This window comes from Eschscholzia californica, unplaced genomic scaffold, assembly GCF_041429995.1.
Source record: "Eschscholzia californica isolate CP2 unplaced genomic scaffold, dmEscCali1.0.p SCAF_1, whole genome shotgun sequence".
Classification (NCBI taxonomy): domain Eukaryota; kingdom Viridiplantae; phylum Streptophyta; class Magnoliopsida; order Ranunculales; family Papaveraceae; genus Eschscholzia; species Eschscholzia californica.
This window is the reverse complement of record NW_028238198.1, coordinates 70,341,009-70,365,258: the sequence shown is the minus strand read 5'-3', so window position 1 is coordinate 70,365,258 and position 24,250 is coordinate 70,341,009. Positions and strand designations below refer to the sequence as shown.

Sequence of the window (24,250 nt, the reverse complement as noted above, 5' to 3'; positions counted from 1 at the left end):
AACCTAGATACTATCGATTATGTGGAAATGAATAGGGTTTTTTTCGTTACCATAATCATAAGAGATTGTAGTATTATAAGTTGAATCTAACTTTTATGCCATTGAAATATTTCAAAGTTTAATACCATGGTCAAAAGAGAAATAGCAGGATCTAAGGACAACTAGAAAAATCAAATACACCCATTAGTTCATTGAAATGGTTGTTAAATCCTAATTTTAACCAACTTCCAAAAACAGTAAAAAGAGATCAACCAACTCTCCAAGTCATCTCTCTCTCTCTCTCTCTCTCTCTCTCTTTATGGCTATGGCTATGAGAAGTTCACGGATTTGGATGGACATTGTTAAGTTTTGGTCTAACAAACTATTGGTATAAAATGGTGAAGAAGGATAGTAAGTTTCTTCATTCACAATTTATAAGAGTGAACATAAAAATACACTCTAATCAAACAAAAAAAAGAGAAAGAGTGTATCATTATACGTATATGTAAAATATTTCTGTTTCGAAATCGAATTTTCTTTAAAAAGAAGGGCAGAAACAGAAAAGATGGCTGCCCGGGTAACGTTTCTTGCACTCTTTTGTCTATCAATTGCACTAGTCCGTGCCGAAGATCCTTACTTGTTTTTCACATGGAACATAAGCTATGGTACCATATCTCCTCTTGGTGTCCCACAACAAGCCATTCTCATCAACAACCAATTCCCTGGCCCTAACATCAACTCCACCACCAACAACAACATCGTCATTAACGTCTTTAACAACCTCGACGAACCTTTCCTCTTGACATGGAATGGTGTTCAACACAGGAAGAATTCGTGGCAAGATGGTATGCCAGGGACTAACTGTCCAATCCCACCTGGTAAGAACTTCACCTATCATTTCCAAGTTAAGGATCAGATTGGTAGCTACATTTACTACCCTAGCCTTGGCTTGCACCGAGCTGTTGGTGGGTTTGGTGGTCTTCGTGTCAATAGTCGTCTTCTCATCCCTGTCCCCTTTGCTGACCCTGAAGACGATTACACTGTTCTTATTGGTGATTGGTATACTAGTAGTCACACCGATCTTAAGAAGACCTTGGATGATGGTAAGACCATTAAGAGGCCCGACGGTGTCCTTTTGAATGGTAAGGCCGGCAAAGATGCCAAACCCGAATTCACCATGAAGGCAGGTAAGACTTACAGGTACAGGATTTGCAATGTTGGAATCAAGACTTCTTTGAACTTCAGGATTCAAGGTCACACCATGAAGTTGGTTGAGATGGATGGATCTCATGTTGTTCAAAATGACTACAAGTCCCTCGACATTCACGTCGGTCAGTGCTTATCCGTGTTGGTGACAGCAAACCAGGAGCCAAAAGACTACTTAATGGTTGCTTCAACCAGGTTTATTAAGGATGTCCTTAACGTTACTGGCATTATCAGCTACGAAAACAGTCAAGGTCCTGCTTCTGTTGAGCTACCTGAGGCACCCACAGGTATTCTATTCTCGCTCAATCAGTTCCGTTCCTTCCGATGGAATCTTACCGCTAGTGCTGCCAGACCTAACCCACAAGGTTCTTACCATTACGGTGGTATCAACATTACCCGCACCATTAAGCTTGTTAACTCCGTTGCCACCGTCGACGGTAAGCTTCGTTACGCCATCAATGGTGTCTCACACACTAACCCAGAAACCCCTCTCAAGCTTGCTGAATACTACCAAGTCCCCGAGAAGGTATTCAAATACAATCTCATTTCCGATGATCCCACACCAGAGAGCGAAACTAAGATCACTATCGCACCTAACGTTCTAAACGCAACTTTCCGTGACTTTGTGGAAATCATATTCGAGAACCACGAGAAGTCAATCCAGTCATGGCATTTGGATGGGTACTCGTTCTTCGCTGTGGCTATTGAAGCTGGAAAATGGACACCAGAGAAGAGAAAGAACTACAACTTGCTTGATGCTGTGAGCAGACACTCAATTCAAGTCTACCCAGGTTGTTGGGCAGCCATAATGCTTACTTTCGATAACGCAGGAATGTGGAACTTGAGGTCTACCCTTTGGGAAAGGAACTATTTAGGGCAACAAATGTACGTCAGTGTTCAATCACCAGCTCGATCGCTTAGAGACGAATACAATGTTCCTGACAACGTTGAACTTTGTGGAGTTGTCAAAGGCTTGCCTAAGCCAGCTCCTTACACCATCTAAGCTTTCAATATTACCCTTAACCTTATTATCATCTTTTCTACTACAATGAGATAAAGAGTCGCCGTCGGGCGACAGAAAAAAATATTCAATGCAAATAACCAAAAAGATTTAAGAAAAAAAAAAACGATATAATTTATGAAAGAAAAAGATTTTGTTTTTGTTTAGAGAAGAATCGCTTGTAGATCACTAAAATAGTGGGTGTGAAAGAAGATTGATGTTAACATATTTAAAGAGAATAAAGATATCCATGTACCACTATTTTTATTATCAATTCAAATTATTGGTTTATTGATTTATTTCTTAGGTGCTGTTTGTTTTTTTATTTTTCAGATCTGAAATCTGAATTCGATGTCGATTCAGATTTCAGATGTTTGTTTTTCAATTTAGGAAAATCTGAAAATTTTGATGAATTTGGTCTTTGTCTGAATGGGCTGAAAAAGGTCCCACTTTTTTCAGACTTCAAAAGAAGTCTGAAAAAGGCTCCATTTCTGAAAAGTATCAAATGACATTAATACCCTTGTGATAAATAAAAATTATCACAAAACCACCATCACCATAGAACCACCACCACCACCACCATAGAACCACCACCACCACCACCACCACCATAGAACCATCACCATCACCATCACCATAGAACCACCACCACCACAGAACAACCAACGCCACAAAACCATTGCCACCATTGCCACCATAGAACCACCGCACCCACATAAGAAGCGCCTCCACAGAACCACCGCCACCATAGAACACCACCAACACAACACCACCACCAACATGACCCGGATCTACCACAACTACAACGAACCAGATCCCACCACCACAATGAACAAGTTTTCGTCACCACCACTATCCAGATCGAGACCACCACAAACTAGCCGCCACCACCAATACAATGAACAAGCAGCCACCACCACAAACCAGAACAGAAAAATGGGGAAATAGATTAGGGTTTTGTTTCACCATCGATTAGAGAGAGAGGGAGGGAGAGAGAGAGAGAGATCTGGCGACCATTTTCCCATCGGAGAGAAGAGATCCGGCGAGTAGAGAGAGAGGGATATGAGAGGAGAAAATAAAAAAAAACCCTAATTTCCACCACTTTTATTTGGCCAGGAGTTAGGGTTTTTTTAGAATAGGAGTTAGGGTCTGTTTGGTTATTTGAAAGGCTTAGGGTTTGTTTGGTTTAATGTATTAATGAGGGCATAATGGTCAAAAAAATTATTCAGACATAATGATTCAGATGAAGAAAACAAACATCACATTGGTAAAACAATTCAGCCAATTCAGATTCAGTCACTTCAATTCAGCCAATTCAGATTAAGACACAAATAAAAAAACAAACACCACCTTACTGTTTTTTTTTTTTATTCAGATCTGAATGGTTTATTCAAATCCTTAACTAATATTCTTATGTTCTATTGCTAGTGATTATCGTGTATATTAGAGATTGATCTGAATGGTTAGTTTCATGGAATGATAAATGTTGAATTGAAATAGCTAGCGAAACCCATATTTGCGAACTTATATATTATTTCATTAGCAAACATGATTTAACTAGATATGTTTATCTAATAAAACTCTTGTAAGCAGTAAAGAAGAATGAAAGGGAAATGGCTGAACAGGAAGAAGGAAGAAGATGAAGTTAACAACCTTAACTAACATTTGATATAAGCACTCTCATCCTTAGTCTGTGGCACTCGAGTTTACATGAAGCAGCACACGTGAAGAGGGTGCCAATAACCAAAAGCTTAGGTTTAACTAATTGAAGATTAGTTAGTTAACTTTCTGTTAAGAGATTTCTTTCTCTCTCTAAAACTGAATTTTACAATTGAGTATATAAGTGAGATGCTATTTGTAATTCGATTATGACATTAAGTTGAGAAGTGAATAACAAATTGCATCTTCAAGAAACTTATTTGTTTTCATGGTATCAGAGCCAAAACCCTAAAATCGATTTTCAATATCAAATTGAAATCAAGAACAACGAAGGAAGCTGATCTTCTGCAAATCAAAGAATCAGAGATATAGTCTTCTTAATCATCATCAACAAAACAACTTCAACCATTGAAAGATGAATTCGAATCAAAATCAGGTAGCTTATAATCCAAATCTCACGAATTTGATTTCTGCTAGATTAAATGGATCGAACTTTCTGGTTTGGAAAGATCAGGTAGAAAATGCCTTGATTGGAAACGACCTAGTGTGCTACATTGATGGCACCTATAATGAACCCCCTCAGTTAACTGTAGTGGATGGAAGAGATGTAGCAAACCCAGCTTATCTCCAATGGCGGAAAACTGACAGTTTTGTCAAATCTTGTATAAAAGCAACGATTACACATTCAATTGCTTCTGATATTCTAGGGTTAAAGACTTCTAGAGATATATGGTGTTATTTAGAAATGGTGTTTCTTCAAGAATTTGAGGCACAAAAATCATCACTGAGAAATAAGCTTCAAAATTTCAAAAAGGGGTCATCTTCCATATCTGAATATCTGAGTAAAATAAAGAATCTTGCTGATTCACTTGTAGCTGTGAATGATAAGGTTAGTGAGTCTGAATTAACAAGAATAGTTCTTCAAGGATTAGGCAAAGAATACTCTCAATTTGTAATCACTATACAAAATAGAGAGGGTACTCTAACCTTTGGAGAATTAAGGAGCAGACTAACTCACCATGAACAATGGTTGAAAGAGCAAGAATTGAATGATGATCCAAGTGAATCATACTTTGTGAAAAAATTCAACAAGAACACTACAAGATCATCACCTATGAGATTCTCTAATCAAACCCAGAATGTTGAATATGGTAAGACACCCTTTAGACCCAATGTGAGGCCTTCTCCTCAAACAAGAAATGTTTTCTTTGATTTCACCACAGTACCTTGTGGGATATGCTATAAGTGGGGTCATACAGCTAGACAGTGTAGATTGAGGTTCAAAGACTTCTCCTCAGAAGCTTCAAAGTCAGCAAATAGGAACTTTGCTAATCTTCATCTTCAAGAAATTGAAGATGAAGAAGAAGAAGAAGAAGAACTAGATTCTCAAGAAATAGAAGAAGAACAAGCTCATTATGGTGCTGAGATAGAAGAGCACACACAAGATAATGAGAAGGCTTATTTGTCTTCAAAATCTAAGGATAAAAGTTGGATAGCTGACACAGGAGCAACAAGCCACATGACACATACTCAAGAGAATTTGAATCATGTCACTCCCTATCAAGGTACAAATGGAGTTATGATTGGAGATGGGAAATGTTTAAACATTGTTAGTACAGGGCCAGCAAACCTAGCTACTGGTTCAAATACCTTTCATCTCAAAAAGGTTCTTCATGTTCCAACTATACAAAAGAACCTACTGTCCATCTCAAAATTCACAAAAGATAACTTCTGTAGTGTAGAATTCCTTCCATGGGGATTTCTAATCAGAGACCTATGGTCCAAAGAGATACTAGGAGAAGGTCCAATGGTACACAACTTGTATAGCATAAATTTCGAAATGGATCCCTATGCTATACCTAGAGAAGATGAAGAAATGGCCTGTTTAGCAAGAGGGACTGCTGAAACTTGGCACAATAGATTGGGACATACATCCCAAGAGATAATTTTGTTGCTAGATAGAGAGAAGAGGATCAAGGTTACATCTAAAAACTTCAAAGATGTCTGTTCCTCATGTCAATTGGGAAAAAGTCAGAGATTACCCTTTCCCACATCAGAAAGCTCTACTTCTGCTCCTCTTCAGTTGGTGCACTGTGATATCTGGGGTCCAGCACCTGTAACAACAAAGACAGGTATTAGATATTACATTCTGTCCTTGATGATTATAGCAGGTTCTTTTGGGTTTACCCAATGAAGCTTAGATCAGAAAGTTTGAAATGCTTCCAGCATTTTCAAACACAAAATGAAAGGTTATTCTCTTTGCCAATTAAGCAATTTCAGAGTGATGGTGCACCTGAACTCAGTAAAGGAGAGTTTCACTCTCATCTCACAAGATGTGGAATTGTTTTTCGAAGCTCATGTCCATACACACCTGAGCAAAATGGTAGAGCAGAGAGAAAGAATAGGCAAATTACATCTGTGGGTAACACTCTATTATTTCAAGCTTCTATGCCTAAGGAGTTCTGGTTTCATGCTTATGCCACTGCAACATATATCATAAATAGAACTCCAAGTAAGCTTCTCTCTTACAAAACCCCATATGAATTGCTTTTTTGTAAACCACCTGACTATACTATGATTAGAGTATTTGGGTCTCTTTGTTACCCTTATTTAGGAAACACTAAGGATGATAAACTCAGCCCAAAATCATCAAAGTGTATATTCATTGGCTATAGTCCTACCCACAAAGGGTATAAGTGTCTAGACATTGAAACTAGAAAGGAGTATGTTTCTAGGCATGTGATATTTGATGAGTTTACCTTTCCCTATGCTACTGAAAATGTATCTTCTCACACAAGTCCAGAGAGAGACTCTTCTATGCCATATCAAGTTTTTCAATTACCCTCTCTCCCAGCTAATGTAGATATGTCTGCTCCATCCTACCATTCTACCTATTCATTAGATGATCAGGTATATCCATCTTCTAGTGGTTCCACAACAGAACCCATCACAACTTCAAATTCTGCACCTATTCTCTCATCCACTACACAACCAGAACAAGTGGAGTCCTCTTCACATGAACCTCTACCCTCTTCACATGAACCTATACCCTATCCTAACTCACACCATATGCAGACAAGACTAAAGAGTGGCATTTTTAAACCCAAAACTATTCCAGACCATGTGGCACATTTCTCTACTCCTTATGCTTTTAGTTCTGTGCATACTTCTATGATGCTCTCTATAGAAGAACCATCTAGTTATAAAATAGCTATTAAGGATCCAAATTGGAAAAGGGCAATGGAAGAAGAATTTCAAGCCTTGCTCAAGAATGAGACATGGTCTCTCATACCCAAACACCCAGACATGAATGTCCTTGGTTGTAAGTGGGTTTTCAAAGTAAAGTACAACTCAGATGGTAGTTTACAGAGGTATAAGGCCAGGCTTGTAGCTCAAGGCTATAACCAACAAGAGGGTATTGACTATATGGAGACATTTAGCCCAGTGGTGAAGATTCAAACTATTAGAGTGGTTCTTACCTTAGCCATTTCTAAAAACTGGCCTATTCATCAACTAGATGTATCAAATGCCTTTCTTCATGGGCATCTCAGTGAAACAGTATATATGAAGCAACCACCAGGGTTTGCAAATCCCAATTTTCCTGAGTTTGTCTGTCACCTACACAAGGCTCTTTATGGGCTCAAACAAGCTCCTAGAGCTTGGTTTACTAGAATTGCTAAGTATCTTCAAAATTGGGGATTTCAAAAGAGTGCATCTGATACTTCTATGTTTGTTTTTCAATCTTCTGGGCATATGATGGTTCTCCTCCTCTATGTGGATGATATCATCCTCACTGGTTCCTCCTCAGCCTTACTTGACAGGCTACTTTCTGCTTTGGCTAAAGAGTTTGCTATGAAAAAGCTTGGGAATCTCCATTATTTCTTGGGTATAGAAGTCAAGAGAACTGATTCCTTCTTACTCCTTACACAAACTAAGTACACAATTGAGCTCTTGGGTAAGTCAGGTCTTTCTGATTCTAAGCCTAGTTTGGTTCCTATTTCTGGTGGGAAGAGAGTCTCTAAGCTTGATGGAACACTCATTGATAACCCAATTTTTTATAGAAGTATGGTTGGGGGATTACAGTATGTTACATTAACTAGGCCTGATTTAACCTATAGTGTCAACTATTTGTCCCAATTTATGCATGAACCACGTACAACTCATTTGGTTCTGCTCAAGAAGGTTCTCAGATACTTGAAAGGTACAATTGGGGCTGGTATAACTATTCACTCAGGAGATGTGTCGGTTTTAAGAGGATTTTCTGACTCAGATTGGGGAGGATGCCCTGATACTCGAAGGTCTACCAGTGGATACTGTATTTTTCTTGGCTCCTCTTTGGTGTCATGGTCTTCTAAGAAGCAAGCTACTGTCTCCAGGTCATCTACTGAAGCAGAGTATCGAGCCCTCTCTATGGCCACATCCGAGCTCTTATGGTTGTCCTATCTACTTGAAGAACTTGGGATTAAGGTCAGTGTTCCCTTCACACTCTCCTGTGACAATATGGGAGCTAAATACCTTGCTTCAAATCCAGTATTTCATGCTCGAACCAAACATATAGAGATTGACCATCACTTTCTCAGAGACCTTGTTACTAGTTCGACTTTGGAGATTCAATTTGTGGCATCTGAAGCAAACCTTGCTGATATATTTACAAAGGGTATTCTCTCTTCTCAGTTCGATTACTTTAGGGGCAAACTCATGTTTCTTCCTTCACCGAATCATTCGTTTGAGGGGGGCTGTAAGCAGTAAAGAAGAATGAAAGGGAAATGGCTGAACAGGAAGAAGGAAGAAGATGAAGTTAACAACCTTAACTAACATTTGATATAAGCACTCTCATCCTTAGTCTGTGGCACTCGAGTTTACATGAAGCAGCACACGTGAAGAGGGTGCCAATAACCAAAAGCTTAGGTTTAACTAATTGAAGATTAGTTAGTTAACTTTCTGTTAAGAGATTTCTTTCTCTCTCTAAAACTGAATTTTACAATTGAGTATATAAGTAATTGAGTATATAAGTGAGATGCTATTTGTAATTCGATTATGACATTAAGTTGAGAAGTGAATAACAAATTGCATCTTCAAGAAACTTATTTGTTTTCAACTCTTATCTAAGGTTTATTGATATGAATTTCATGGCCCAGCATAACGACAATTCGACAAGCTAGACAATGAAGCGGAATGCTCTCTTCGTCTACCTAAAACAAACATACCAATACCTGTATATATATACACGTATATGTATAATATATAACCTATTGATGGTTTTTTTTTCATACATCCAAATCCTACTGCGATAGCCCTTTCTATATATACCTACATTTTCCTATACAGAGCAATTCCTACCCCAAGCTTAACACCTTGCACTTTAATGTTCCTTCTTATTATAATCTCTTACAAATATAGACTACTAGAATTGAAACTGGCCTAGTGCAAATCATCTAAGAAACTAATTGACTTGTTTTTGGAAAGAATTGCATACATTAAGAGATATGCATACTTTAAGAGATATGAGTTTCTCTCTCTGCAGCGAAACGTAGTGGGTGGAAACCAACTTAGTAACCACTCCAGTCAAGAATTGTTGACGAAACTGTCGGACTTAGGTCTTCCCTAGTTCGTTGGGGCAACCTATGTAGTCCTCTTATATATTTCCATTGTTTCAGTTGTGGGCATTTAAGCAGGGTACTTCACTTATCCATTTTTTTTTTTGGCTAAATAGTAAGAATTGAACTTTGGTCTCTCCCCGTGAAAGAGACAGACATGTGAACACTCAACTTTCCCAATTGTTTTTTTTTTTTAACTGTCAGCGTGTATCGAATCCTTGGCCTCTTAAGTGGAAGCCTAAGCCTCTTACCACTCCAACCAAAGATTACTGGTTGATCTTGTCTTCTTTTGAAGAAATGATGGTATTTGTTATTATACTTTTCATACAACATGTTACTTTTATATATAATATCTAAATATTATTTAAGAGTTAAGATTCTGTACTTTGGCCCAAAGGAAAAGGGTTTTAGGTAGAAAGAGAAAGGTGGATAAATCTTTACCGACTCATAATGTTGAGTGACTTTAAACTTTAGTTTGATTGATGGTGCTAGCTTAATGCTTCCTTTTTCTTATGATGGTCACTCGATTGCGTAAAAGCTTTGATTAGTTGACTCACTGATATACAGTGTAAAATCTTAGAGGACATTGGGCCGAAGACTCAATTTTGTGTTGGTCTGTATTACTTAGACAAGTCAATAATCTTTTAAACTTGGGCTCCCCATGCGAACTATGTACGAAATGCGTTAGCAGTCAACACATTACCTTACCAGTGCAAACATGTGAAAACCTTGTTCAGTGCTAACCCCGTGCAAGCCTTTTGCACAGGGAGCTGAAGCCTAAATTTTGGCAATAGAAAATTTGGCCCAGAGAGTTTTGGCTAGTTTTCCATGCAATCTTTAAATGCCTAATAGCATCTCTCGCCTAGGGCTCAAATAACTAGATATATGTCTCTGCTAAAAGCACACCGGTGAATTCGAATAATGAGTTACGTATTTGCTAAACGCGGATTAGCGAAATTGAAAACCAAATAACTTTGATAAAATCAAGTACTTTTAATAAAATGCAAAACGCAATTGGTGTTACTGGACGGCCCAGCTTATGCCTGCCCAGCAAGGCTAAAATGAAAGATTGGTTGAGTAGATTAGGGTTGGAAGAAATACTACGAAGGTGGATACTGGAATGGAAACTGGTCCAACAATCAATTATATCACAAGAGTGAATGACAATCAACTATTCGGGGAACTGACCTGAAATAAAATATGGTACAGTTCCAACTATACTCCCTCGTTCGTTGTATACTCTTCTGCAAACAAACGAGCACTGAATCAATCTGTCAGATCCAATACCTAAGATGCATCCATCGGGCCTTCTCAGCCATCGGGCATTTTCACCCGGAATGTGGAAAGACCTCCTTCATTCTGCTTCAACCAGAGGTGATAAGATGTCTCTCTTTTATTATTACTGAGAAATCAGAAATTAGTGCCCTCCGATTAATTCTAATTTAAGAAAGAAAAAGATTTTGTTTTTGTTTAGAGAAGAATCGCATGTAGATCACTAAAATAGTGGGTGTGAAAGAAGATTGATGTTAACAGATTTGAAGAGAATAAAGAGATCCATGTACCACTATTTTTATTATCATCAATTCAAATTATTCGTTTATTGATTTATTTTTTACTGTTGTTTCGTTTTTAATTCAGATCTCAGTGTCTTATTCAAATCCTTAACTAATTGTCTTATGTTCTATCTAATACGACTCTTATCTAAGGTTTAACTAGATATGTTTATCTAATAAGACTCCTATCTAAGGTTTATTGATATGAATTTCATGGCCCAACATAACGATAATTCGACAAGCTAGACAATGAAGCAGAATGCTCTCTTCATCTACCTAAAACAAACATACCTATACCCTTATATATATATGTATAATATATAACCTAGTGATGGTTTTTTTTCGTACATCCAAATCCTACTGCCATAGCCCTTTCTATATATACCTACATTTGCCGATACAAAGCAATCCCTACCCCAAGCTCAACACCTTGACGTTCTTTTAACGTCCCTGGCGCTTTAATGGTCCTTCTTACTATAATCTCTTACAAATATACACTACTAGAATTGAAATTGGCCTAGTGCAAATCGTCTAAGAAACTATTTGACTTGTTTTTGGAAGGATAACATACTCTAAAGGATATGAGTTTGTGTCTTGACAGTGAGACCTAGAGAGTGGAAACCAACTTAGTAACCACTCCAGCCAAGATTCGTTGACGAAACTATCGGACTTAGGTCTTCCCTAGCAGATCTTCATTTGTTGGGGCAACCTTTTTTTTTTTTTTTTTTTTTTTTGTTAACATTGTTGGGGCAACCTATGTAGTCCTCTTATTATATTTCCATTGTTTCGGTTGTGGGCATCTAAGAAGGGTACTTCAGTTCTTTTTGCTAAATAGTAATAATTGAACTCTGGTCTCTCCCCGTGAAGGAGACAGACATGTCAACACTCAACTTGCCTAGTTGATCTTTTTTTTTTGAATTGTCAGCGTTGCTCGAACCTTTGACCTCCTAAGTGTAAGACTAAACCTCTTACCACTCCAATCAAGGGTTGTTGGCTAACTTGCCTAGTTGATCTTTGTCGTCCTTTGAAGAAATGATGATATGTGTTATTGTACTTTTCGTACATGTTACCTTTATACATAATGTCTGAATATTATTTAGGAGTTAATATTCTGTACTTCGGCCCAAAGGAAAAGGGTTTTGAGTACAGAGAGAAAGGTGGATAAATCTTTGGTGAATATCGTTGAGCGACTTTGAACTTTATTTTGAATGACGATGCTGGCTTAATGCTTCCTTTTTCATATGATGGTCACTGATTGCTTGAAAACTCTCACTACTTGATTCATTGATTTACAGAAAGTGTAAAATTTTGGAGAAAATTGGGCACTCAATTTTGTGTTGGTCTTGTTACACAGATAAGTCAATAATCTTTTAAACTTGGGCTCCCCATGCGAACTATGTATAAAATACATTCGAACCTTCTCGGTGCAAACATGTGAAAACCTTACTCGTGCTAACCCGTGCAAGCCTTTTGCACAAGGAGTTGAAGCCTAAATTTTGACAATAGAAATTTTGGCCCAGAGAGTTTTGGCTAGTTTTCCAGGCAATCTTTCAACGCCTAATAGGGCATCTCCCGAAATCGGAACAGCCTCTTTTTAAGAGTTCAGGCAGTTACTCCTCGGCCAAGAAGCAGTTATCCCCTCTAAGTTAGCGGTTTGAGGCAGTTTCTATACACGTTTCCAACTTTGGCGAGCAGTTTCCACCATTAAAATAGGCAGTCTTAGGTTTCGTTCTCTTCAGGAGATTTCATTCACGGGATTTAGTCTCACTTGTCTTTAATTAATTTTTCTTTGCTTCTCTTTTTGAACATTCACCATGGAAGATTCAAACACTCAGTTCCTCCAACAAATTCAGGCACTCACAGGGCCTGAAGAAACCCCGGCGATGGTGGAACTGGCAGACAACACAACTCCGGATCACGACATCATCAAAACAGGGGTAGTATGGATTCAAAGTACAAAGAAGGTGGAAATAGGACAGGCTATGATGCGACTGGCCAGAGTCATCCACGGACCCAATAAGTTCGTGATTACTGAGATCAAGGAGAACGTATTCATTATCCGTTTCATCACAGCTACTGAATTAGAATTAGCATTGGAAAGTTCTCCTTGGGTGCTCCAGGAGGAACTTATGATCCTGCAACCCTGCAAGAGCGATTGTGCTCCAGGGGACTTGAAGTTTGATACGGCGTGGTTCTGGACTCAATTCCATGGGATACCTTTGGGACTTCTTAACCAGGACACGGTGAACAGGTGTGCGGCGGCGCTAGGTAACTTCTTACCAACTACACAGGAGGATGCAGTAAAGTGGAGTCTTTTCGGCAGGGCAAAAATTGAATTCTCTCTTAACAAATCAATGCCACAAAGAGTCTACCTGAAAATCTCCAATACCAAGTTATTGGCTATAGAGATTCGGGTGGAAAAACTTCCCCGTTTCTGTCAATCTTGTGGCTACTTAGGTCACACAATCAAGTTTTGTCCCACCATGCTTGCTTTTGGAGATCTCTTGAAACAACGGCTATCGGTAGAACAAACTCAATTGGTCATGAAAGCCATGGAACCAAAATACAAAGATACGTTTAAGGTTCCACTCAATGTTAGAACCATAGGGAGAGAGTTGGGTTCTCTCGGGTTCGAGAGACTCTCCCTTGATTCCATCGAGAATTCCGACACAGCAACTAACAAGGAGGGCCTCAATCATTCGGGGCCTATACCTACCATTCAGACTAACTTCGGTGAGCTTTTGTCCAGTTTGTCACAGGTGAAACGCAGCAAGGTGCAGACTACAGCAGGTGTTACTTCAGTCAAGGTAGGAGGTGAACAATCCAACGGCAATGACCCAACCCAGCAAATCACCCATTATGCTGTTCTGGCAGATCCACAAATCCAACCAATAACTCTTCAAGGCCAACAGGATGATCGAGTAAAGAAGCATTATAAAAGAACAGCTAGACAGATGTCAACAGAAACAGAGGAACGGGTACCGGCAACCCAAATGCCGGGGGAATTATGAATCTATTTGCGTGGAATTGTCGGGGTCTAGGGAACGCCCCGACAAAAGAGACTCTCTCTCAGTTCCTAGGAGCGATTAAACCACAGCTAGTTTTTCTCTCCGAAACTAGAATATCTAATTATGTTGTTTTCCCTTGTTTTTCTAAGTTTAATCTAAGTAATTATGTAGTAGTACCCTCCACTGGTAGAAGTGGGGGTCTGTTACTTCACTGGTCGGATGAATTAGTAGTAAATGTAAATTCGGCCTCGGTTAATTATATTCATGTCTCTGTTTACTCGCACTTTGATTCTGACCCTTGGGATATATTTTGTATCTATGGACCCCCCAGGGTCCAAGATAGACAGCAATTTTGGTCGGACCTCTCTCTCAAAATTAGATCAGTGACCAACCCGGTCTGTTGTATCGGTGACCTTAACGCGATGAGCTCTAGAACAGATAAATGGGGGGGCTCCCCCAATATTCCTTTCTTGACTAATTTCCAGAACTTCATAAGAGACAGTAACTTGTTGGACCTAGGTTTTAATGGCCCAGCCTTCACCTGGACTAACTGTAAAGCCATCCACCATCTCACGAGAGAAAGGCTTGACCGGGCCTTATGTGACACTTCTTGGTTAATTAGATTCCCGGAGTCGGGAGTGTTCCATCTACCTAGATATAACAGCGACCACGCACCTATTCTGCTCAAACTTATTGTGCAAGGCAACACTTTGAAAACGATTAATAACTTCGAAGCATTTTGGACCAAACACTCGGACTATTCAACTACATTTACTGATAACTGGGCTTCTAGTACAGGAAACTTTCTAGAGAAATCTGCGAATGTTAAGTCATCTATTCATAGGTGGAGTAAGCGAGCTTTTGGGGTTTTAAAACATAGATTAACCATCCTTCGAAAACGTCTTGCAGATATCCAATCTTTGCAACCAACAGATACGACACTACAAATTGAAAGTAATCTACAAGAGGAAATTTTGCACCTGGAGGAAGTGCAGAGAACTAAAGCGGAACAAAGAGCTAAATCCAAATGGGCCCACAACGGGGACAGGAATACAAAAGCGTTTCACCTAGCCATGTCAATGAGGAAGCAGAAAAACAGAATTCACCAACTTAAAACTAACTCAGGCCATGTACTCACAAAGGAAGAAGACATAACGAAAGAGCTAACATCTTTTTTTCAGAATTTGTTTCAGGCAGACCATGTGACCGATCCACCAACTGAGATTCTTCGTGCATTCCGGGTATTTTCAGCGGAAGCCTTGACCCACATCTCTAAGGTTCCATCAGGGGAAGAGATTAAGGCGGTAGTCATGGAAATGGGATCGATCAAAAGCCCTGGACCGGACGGCTTACCTTGCTGCTTTTATCAGCACAACTGGGAGGTGATCGGGGACGAACTCATTGCATTCATTAGGGACATCTTTATATCAGGTGATTTCGATCCTGCTTTAAACTTGACGACCATTGCCTTAATCCCCAAAATCAAGAACCCGAGTAAGGCCTCAGACTTCCGCCCCATTTCCCTTTGCAACTCAGTGTACAAATTCATCACCAAAATTATAGCGAACAGATTGAGGCCATATCTAGAGGACTGCATTAATTGGACTCAAAACGCTTTTGTACCGGGCCGTCAAATCATGGACAACATCATAATCACTCAGGAACTTCTACACTCCATGAGCCAGTCTAAGGCCAAGAAAGGCGCCTTTTCCCTTAAGATGGACATGGCTAAGGCCTACGATAGAGTGGATTGGACCTTTCTCAGGAAGGTCCTGGTGGCCTCTGGACTACACGGGACAACTCTCAAGTTAATTATGAGCTGCATCACCACTTCTAGATTTAACCTCAAAATCAATGGGAAATTAGTTGGAGATTTTACGGCCTCTAGAGGCCTGAGACAAGGGTGCCCATTATCACCCTATCTCTTTATTCTAACCTCACAATCACTCTCCCTCTTAATTTCTCATTATGCCAATCAGAACAAGATTACAGGGTACAAGATTAATCAGGCCTGTCCGAGTATTACACATCTTTTATTTGCGGACGACCTGATTATTTTTGGAGATGCCCACTTACAAAATTTAAAAGCTATAATACAATTGATGACACATTATGAAGCTTTTTCAGGACAGAAAGTCAACTTCGAGAAGTCTTCGATTATATTCAGCCGAGGAGTACCGCATCATATCCAACAACAGTTTGTAAATCAGCTGAAAGCTCCAATCATGACGGACCAAGCTAAGTATTTAGGAGCTCTGCTACTTAAACCAGGTAATCGTATTAAGAGTCATGAGTGGTTGGTGGATAAATTCCAGAACTCTTTGGCCGGATGGAAACATAAATTAATCTCACAAGCAGGTCGAACTGTCTTGATTAAATCCGTCCTTGGACCATATTGCACCTACCCTTTTAGCTACCAACTGTTACCACTTGGGGTCATAAACCAACTCGAAAGGGCGGAACGAAATTTTTGGTGGGGACATGCAACACACGAAAGAAAATTTCATTTCATTAAATGGGAAATTATTAGTTGTCCAAAAAATAAAGGGGGGCTAGGTATTCGGTCATTGCAACAAGTCAATGAGGCGCTTATAGCCAAAATGACTTGGAGGCTTATAACTAACTCGAACTCGATTTGGGTTAGACTATTAAAAGGTAAATATGTCCCTTATGATGATTTTTGGTCCTGTAGTGTTCCATCATCTCCTTCCCCTTTCTGGAAGGCAGTCCTTAAGACCAGAGAGGTTATGGAAAATAAGGTTCTATGGATCATTGGAGATGGATCCTCTGTTAAGATCCAACTCGATCCCTGGCTACCTAATACACACAACCACAGACCAAACTGCGTCAAGGAATTGCCTTCTAACATATTTTGGGTCGCGGATTTGATAATCACTAGTACTAACAGCTGGAATATACCTCTTATTTCTCACTATTTTGACAGTCAATCGATTCAGGACATCATGAGTATAAAAATTTCATCGACAAGGCAGCAAGATAGACTAGTATGGTGTCCCTCAACAAACGGTAAATTTTCTACCAAATCCTACTATACAGAGATTAAAGAGCTACCTCTACTAACCGAGAAAGCCCAAACTTTCCCTTGGAAACAATTTTGGAAGAGAAAAGAGATGAAACCAATCATTCAATCATTTATATGGAAACTAACCCATGACGGACTAGCAACTCTTAACAATTTAGGTAAGAGATTGGACCACATACCCCAAGAATGTCGCATGTGTGATACTCATGAAGTCGAATCAGTAGAGCACCTATTTGGGACTTGCCCAACGTTTACCCAACTCCTGCAACTAACAAAGGAGGTAACCCTAGATCAAACTCAACAACATCCAGTCAATCGACTAAAGAAAATACTGGAAGATCCACATCAAAGAGAAGAAAAATGGAGTTTAACTACTTATCTTATGTGGAACTATTGGAAGCAAAGGAATGAACTCATCTTTACTAATGTTCAACCAGACATGCAGAGATGCTGGTGGTCTACCCGAGAAGACCTCAGGTATGTTTCTCATCTTCACTCCCTTTCTTCCATTAACGAGGAGGTATTTTCAGAGAACTGGTGTCCTCCTCCGACCGGGTGCATCAAAATCAATTTCGACGGCTCTTTTAAGGAAACAAGAGCAGCAAGTGCGGCGGTAGCTAGAGATGATCATGGAAATATAATGGATGTTCGGACACAGACCTTCCCACCATTATCTCCGCTCCACAGCGAGTTAAAAGGGTTGAGGTCGGCGGTAGAAATGGTGGAAGAGAGGAGTGGAGGGGTTTTTATAATCGAAGGGGATTCTAGGGTTTTATTAGATTTAATCACAGCCGCAGATCCAGATATCCCATGGAGATTGCTGGACGAAATCGACGACATCCGACAGCGCACGCGTCAGCTCAACGTCACATTTGCATACTGTCCACGCGCCAACAACCAGCTAGCGCATGAGTTCGCCACATCTGCGTTTCCCCCCTGACTATGGCACCTTTGCTGTTTAGTACCTTTTGTTAATACTTGTGTTATGTTATTCCGGGTCATGTTTCGATCTGGTATTACTTTGTAACACTTATCTTGTTTAATGGTATTTGCTTTCCTCCAAAAAAAAAAAAAAAAAAAAAAAAAAAAAAAAAAAAAAAAAAAATAGGGCATCTCCCGCCCATCAAGAAGCTCAAATAACTAAATATATGTCTCGGCTAAAAGCAAACCAGTGAACTCGAATAATGAGATACGTTTTTGCTAAACGTGGATTAGCGAACTTGAAAACCAAATAACTTCGATAAAATCAAGTAGTTTTAATAAAATGAAAACGCAATTGGTGTTACTGGACGGCCCAGTTTATGCCTGCCCAGCAAGGCTAAAAAGAAAAATTGGTTGAGTAGATTAGGGTTGGAAGAAATACTACGAAGGTGGATACTGGAATGGAAACTGGTCCAACAATCAATTATATCACAAGAGTGAATGACAATCAACTATTGGGGGAACTGACCTGAAATAAAATATGGTACAGTTCCAACTATACTCCTTCGTTCGTTGTATACTCTTCTGCAAACAAACGAGCACCGAATCAAATCTGTCAGATCCAATACCTAAGATGCGTCCATTGGGCCTTTTCAGCCATCGGGCATTTTCACCCGGAATGTGAAAAGACCTCCTTCATTCTGCTTCAACCAGAGGTGATAAGATGTCTCTTTTATTATTACTGAGAAATCAGAAATTAGTGCCCTCCGATTAATTCTAATGTGAGTAGAGCACCAGAAATCCATGTTTGACCTCTCCTAGTTGAAGAACACGCCTTTTTGAACGTGAATAAATGGTCAGCTGTTGGTTCATTCTCTGTTGAACCATCTTAATTTAACAATTATGTGTTTTTCCACCTCTTTGTGGGTTTTGCTTCTTACGGGTTCACGTTGCATTGAGACATGAAGATATCATCTCGAAGCAGAAACCTTTTCCAGTATGGTTTATATTTTGGAATTCCAAGCTCGAGCCATGGTTTCATGTTCCCATTGTAATGCAAAACAGCAGCTTTTTTAATCGCTTCGGCATCAACTCCATAATCATGACCAAGTCCGGATAAAACCCACGAATCGTCAAGAGGATATATCAGATTTTGAAATGTGAGCAAGCTCGCAAGCAATGCTTCAACTTTAGCTGGCGTGTTCTTTGTTCTGCTCTTCTGTTCATGCAAAATAGAGAAATGTTCAAGTTAAAATATGAATCTATCGACTCTTCTAACATATAACTTATGAATGAATATTGCAGAGTTAAGACGCCAATAACCCGGGAAAAATTGGTTATCGTTTTTCACCGAGTAAATAGGAAAAAAGAGATATTTGGTTCCAAGGTTGCTCATAGAGTCATAGCATAATTTTTAATGACAAAAACTCTATAAAAGAAAAAACAAGTTACTTACCACAACTTTGAGCAGCTTATGATAAGTTCGAGTTAAGTTTTTCTCTTTCCATTTCACCAGGTTAACTACATTGAGTCCAGATATCCAAGTGCAAGAACCTTCATTTATATCATATTCCCCCAAATAACTTTTCAGCTGACCCAACCTCACCGAGCAAAAATTCACCGCTCCATTTACCTTCCCTTGCATGTCAATACTCCATAGAGGTGACAAATCTTGTTTAACAACTATATCGTCATCCAACACCACCACTTTCTTTAGACTAGGAAATAATTCAGGAAGAAGAAAATGCGTGTCACCAAATACTGACATGTATTTGGTACTCATTTGTGTTGTTTGTGGTTTATCAACACTTCGGAAGGAAACACGGAACTCATTGGACACTGATAGATGTACTTGATTTGCAAAATCAAGGTTGCCCGATTTAAGATCTTCAATCTTCATCACTTGAACGGTGGCATCTTTGTACGATTTCCTGAAGAACCAAAGTTTCATGGCATAGTAGTTCTGTCCATCTGTTATCACATGAAATACCTGTTTGGTACTTTCCTGTAACATGAATTGGGACTCTAAATCAAGAAACTTCACAATTGGACATAACCATAAACGATAACATGCAAATTTTCGTACAGGAAACACATACCTTAGCATGCATAACTGTTGAGTTAATAACAACAGATGATGCAAGTATGTTATTGGAGAAGATAACATAGTGGTGCAATGCTGGATGGGTATATTTGTCAGATTGAAGCTCCATATCGACGGGCTGTAATTTAAAATATTCTACCGTTAGTCTCATGGACAAGCAGTGAAGACTCTTGGGCATGGTCTGGACAGCAAGTTGATAGAGAAATGCACTCTGCTTCATGTGGAAGTGGGCTTCGTCCTCAGTTAAATCTAGTATTTGTCGCAGCTTTTTGTCAACATTATTGCAATCTAGTGTGACTGATTTAGCTTTTCCAATTGTATCTTCCATCTTCTGTAGCTTCTTTTCGATACTGAGACATGCCATGAAATTTGTAGCAAAACATGTAAGACAATGTAAAGAACTTAAACTTGGCTTGCTACCCTACTTAGTATTTGTCTTAACTACAGAGTTGGGGATATGGAAAAATATTAACTAAATCATTTCATATAGAGTTTATTGCCTAATTGTAACACTCAATAAACTATATGTATATACAAAAATAAAAGATAAAAGTTTTTCCTTTTTGTTTCTTACAGGGGAAGATAGCTATGAATAATCAAAACTACTATAAGAGAGGTAGACTAGTATTTATTTACTTGGACTTTCAGCTAAAAGTTCAATCACAACAGCATGAACTTGCCCAACAGAAATCAGTCAATCTACATCCATAGTGTTGTTCCTTCAACTAGTACTTTCCTTCATTTAGGATTAGTATAAAATGAGTCAATAACGTAAACAGGCACTAAAATTTGATAATAGATTAATATAAGATCAAATTTAGCACCTCCTGTAACATCTTTTTCAATAAGCATAACAAATAATGAATACTCAGACTCGAAGTAATTGAACGGACAGTGAGATGTATATAGAGCTACATGTTCACAGGATGAAGAATCTCTATCCAGATCGGACTTTCTTATAGTTGTTTCAAATACTATTACTTCTCTGACTAGTCAATATTTAACATTAATGTTGGCAACTAAAAGAGAGAAAATCATGCATAATTATTGAAATAAAAAGAGTACTGAAATGAAACAAGAAAGAGATTTTTACGAAGTTAATATTATGCACAATCGAGAGCCCACAGTAAATCAGCAAGAAACGTTGATGCTGTAATGACCGACGTGTAGTAAGTCTTTGTGCTTTATACGAATCAGAAGCATCTATTTCTACAATTTTCAAAAAAGAAACTTATTTTGAACCCGCTGTAAGTATGCAAAGAAATGATGCCACGTATTATTCTTTTACTCATTTACCTAAAGTAGAGCAAGAATGCAAGGTTTGCCACTTACTGAGGTGGAAGATCAGCATCTGTGCTACTTTCACTGAAGATACGCTCAAATTCTTGAATATTTTGCCTCAGTTCACGTGACAGCTTGTCATGTGTTGGAAGTTTAGCAACACTAGGAAAATAAGCTCTAGCTACAAATAGCTGGTCCTTCATTTTCTTGACCATCGAGTCCTTCATATCTTCCTTGCGTGCCTCACGCCAAAGGCAGTAGCTCCCAAATTCCAACTGACATGATTTTCCAGTTTCATCAACAGCTACACCCTCCACATACTCAGTTACTGGAACCATGTTCACATTTTTCTTCTGTTACAAATTTCAAATAAAATGGAGAACACTCTTGGTTAAAACATCAAGGAGACTGCCGACATGAAGGACAACAGAGTTACATGTGAAACTTAAAAGAAACCTTAAAGCAGGCTTACTTGTTTGTCAAGCTGCTGTTTTGAGTCTCTCACACCCTTCTGTGGAGGTAGATCTGATAAGAAGAAATCAGACAGCGTCTTGATTTTTAAGGCAACAGAAAAAAAAAAATATATACATATATATGTATAGAGTCAAGACAGGACAAAAAGAGTACCAGTTCTTTGTTTCGCAGTGCCTTGAATGGGGTTCTTTCTTGTGGGATCTGTTGCAGCTTCTTTGGCAGAGCTCTTAACAGGATCCTGGTATACTATTTAATGTAATCAGAAAATCTCATTCATCGTGATTCATGGATGATATAAGTTTTCGGGGTTAAATAACATCAAGCATTTTAGAAAGAATAACTAGAACTCTAGAAGTGACTATGGTAGTCATGATGCGCTATCTCTATCAGCAAGAAAGGAAAGTTTCAAAATTGTCCCAGCTAGAAGCACTGTGCCATCAGGATTCAAGAAAAAGATTTATTTCTTTCTTTCCTTTTCCAAACTTAAGCCAACAAACCCATAAGTTGTTTAGTCAAGGAACTAACAGTAAAAAAAAACAGATTCATTTAACTAGACACACAGATGCAATCATGCAAATGCTATAGCTCGCGTAACTATCGACAAGAATCTCACTTTCTGAGGATCATTTTTCTATATGGAAGCATTTCTAGGCGGATTTCAACATTCAATATAAATACTGTCCAACGGGTGATGAACCATTACCACCACAAAATCAAAGGGTGAACTTCATCCCCAGATACAATTGTGTGACTCTGCTGAGCAAAACTTTCCACACATAAGCAAATTCCTACTTCGTAATAGCATCAACATTCTATGAACATCAGACATTAAACAAAACATTCACACCACTACTCCACATATCCAATTATCCAAAAGAAGTAACATTCTTTCTGTCTACTAACGCTGTTGAGCAATTAAGTCATAGATACGTCCATTCAGTGTACTATTCTAGCATACCATTTCTAATTCAAACAAAGATTTCTCGTTGAAATATAACACTGGTTATTGACAAATACCCAAAGCAGCATAAGATACCATATCACTGACAACATCAGTGTGTTTATTATTCTCATTGAGCATTTTGTCATTAACATAACAAAATCAGTGAAAGGGGCAGTTGCATCAATTATATTATCCATCCAACTAAAGGAAGAAAACAAATCTAATAGCATAAATGACATGAAGTTTTTAGGTTTACAAAGAGAACCTTTGGAATAGTTGGCGCCAATCTTCTTACGAGGTCATCTATATGAGATGATTTTTCATCCTACAGGGATCCATTATATCTAATCAGTTAACACCTAAATGGGCTATTAACATAGATAATCAGTTAACCACCATAAACACACTACCTCTAATTGATTTTGAGATCCAACTTTGCCCTCTGAATCATAATTCCTAAACCCATTCTGATTCTGAAACAAAAGACAACACAATTACCCAACTAGCATAAACAAAACCTCAACTAAAATTTAAAAAATCAAATGCTGAGAAATCTAAAAGAGTTTCTTACTGGAGTAGAACGTCGATCTTCAGTCACATCACCTATAGATCCAAATAAGATACAAAAATCAAAATAAATATATGATTTTTAACAAGAATGAATCTGGAAAAAAAACCCAATTTCTTGATATATTAGGGTTAGAGTTATAATATGCCATCATATCCCAAAAACAACTAGAGAGAGGTTATACCAGTAGAATGAAATCCATTATGAAGGCCAAGCAAGAAGACAAGAGGAACAAGCATTGAAAGAATAACAAGTCCAAAAACAGCAACAGCAAAACCTCTCCAACGTCTCTTAGAAGCAACAGGATAAGAAGATGCTCCACCTTTCATCTCTCTCTCGTTACTAACTTACTACTACTTTTTGTTTCTCTCTCTAAAAACTCTTTATTTCTCTTAGGGTTAATAAATCTAATCACAAATCACAGAAAGAAAATAATTTCGAGAGTGAAATTACTTCATCTTCTATCATTTCTCCCCCATTTCTTAATCTCTTTCTATATATATAATACTGTTGAAATCGCCATTAAACGCGTAATCGTGCTCATTCCTTCTCTTCTTCAGATTATGATCTTGATCTGAAAGACGGGGTACAAAGAGATACGCTGGTGAAGATGAAGATGATTCACAAAGGAGAGAGAGAGAGAAAAGGGGGAAGCACACTGGATATTGATGTCTCTCCTCTTTAGTTTTCGCACTCAAAACTGTTTTTTAACTTCCTTTTTCTCTTTTTGCTATTTTACTCATTTTTGTCAAAGCTTCATCTCACCTTTTTCTGCCCTAACTATTCTATTCTTCTTTAGAATAGGTTTTTCCCCTCTACTAAAATGAGCATTTCTTTATTTTTGATCAATAATGTTGTCAAGATTTTGTGTATCCAAATTATTTGTTAATCCAATATTTAAGTTTTAAATTTGT

The 24,250-nt window shown here is 38.5% G+C and overlaps 2 protein-coding genes across 5 annotated transcripts; one reads left to right on the top strand and one right to left on the bottom strand.

Annotated features, from left to right (window-relative positions):
* Positions 1–398: 398 nt before the first annotated feature.
* LOC147568728 (L-ascorbate oxidase homolog) lies at positions 399–11,049 on the top strand. Its single transcript, XM_086655129.1, has 2 exons — positions 399–2,382; positions 10,946–11,049. The coding sequence occupies exon 1, from the start codon at positions 545–547 to the stop codon at positions 2,186–2,188; it is 1,644 nt and encodes a 547-aa protein (XP_086511255.1). The 5' UTR covers positions 399–544; the 3' UTR covers positions 2,189–2,382; positions 10,946–11,049.
* Positions 10,530–24,201, bottom strand: LOC147568727 (putative galacturonosyltransferase 7). 4 transcript variants are annotated; one of them, XR_015231115.1, is made up of 11 exons: positions 23,521–24,201; positions 23,340–23,371; positions 23,179–23,241; positions 23,034–23,093; positions 21,979–22,063; positions 21,824–21,876; positions 21,403–21,704; positions 20,066–20,420; positions 19,423–19,971; positions 18,710–19,185; positions 10,530–10,843 (listed from the first exon to the last, which is right to left on the bottom strand). XR_015231115.1 is itself a non-coding variant. In XM_086655126.1 (10 exons), exons 1-10 carry the CDS (start codon positions 23,663–23,665, stop codon positions 18,904–18,906), a joined length of 1,926 nt encoding a protein of 641 aa, XP_086511252.1. In that variant the 5' UTR covers positions 23,666–24,195; the 3' UTR covers positions 18,421–18,903. The 4 variants fall into 4 exon arrangements, 2 of the variants coding, with proteins under 2 accessions (XP_086511252.1, XP_086511253.1); XR_015231116.1 differs by having other exon boundaries at positions 23,179–23,235; positions 23,521–24,161; XM_086655126.1 differs by lacking the exon at positions 10,530–10,843 and having other exon boundaries at positions 18,421–19,185; positions 23,521–24,195.
* Between the last annotated feature and the right edge of the window lie 49 nt (positions 24,202–24,250).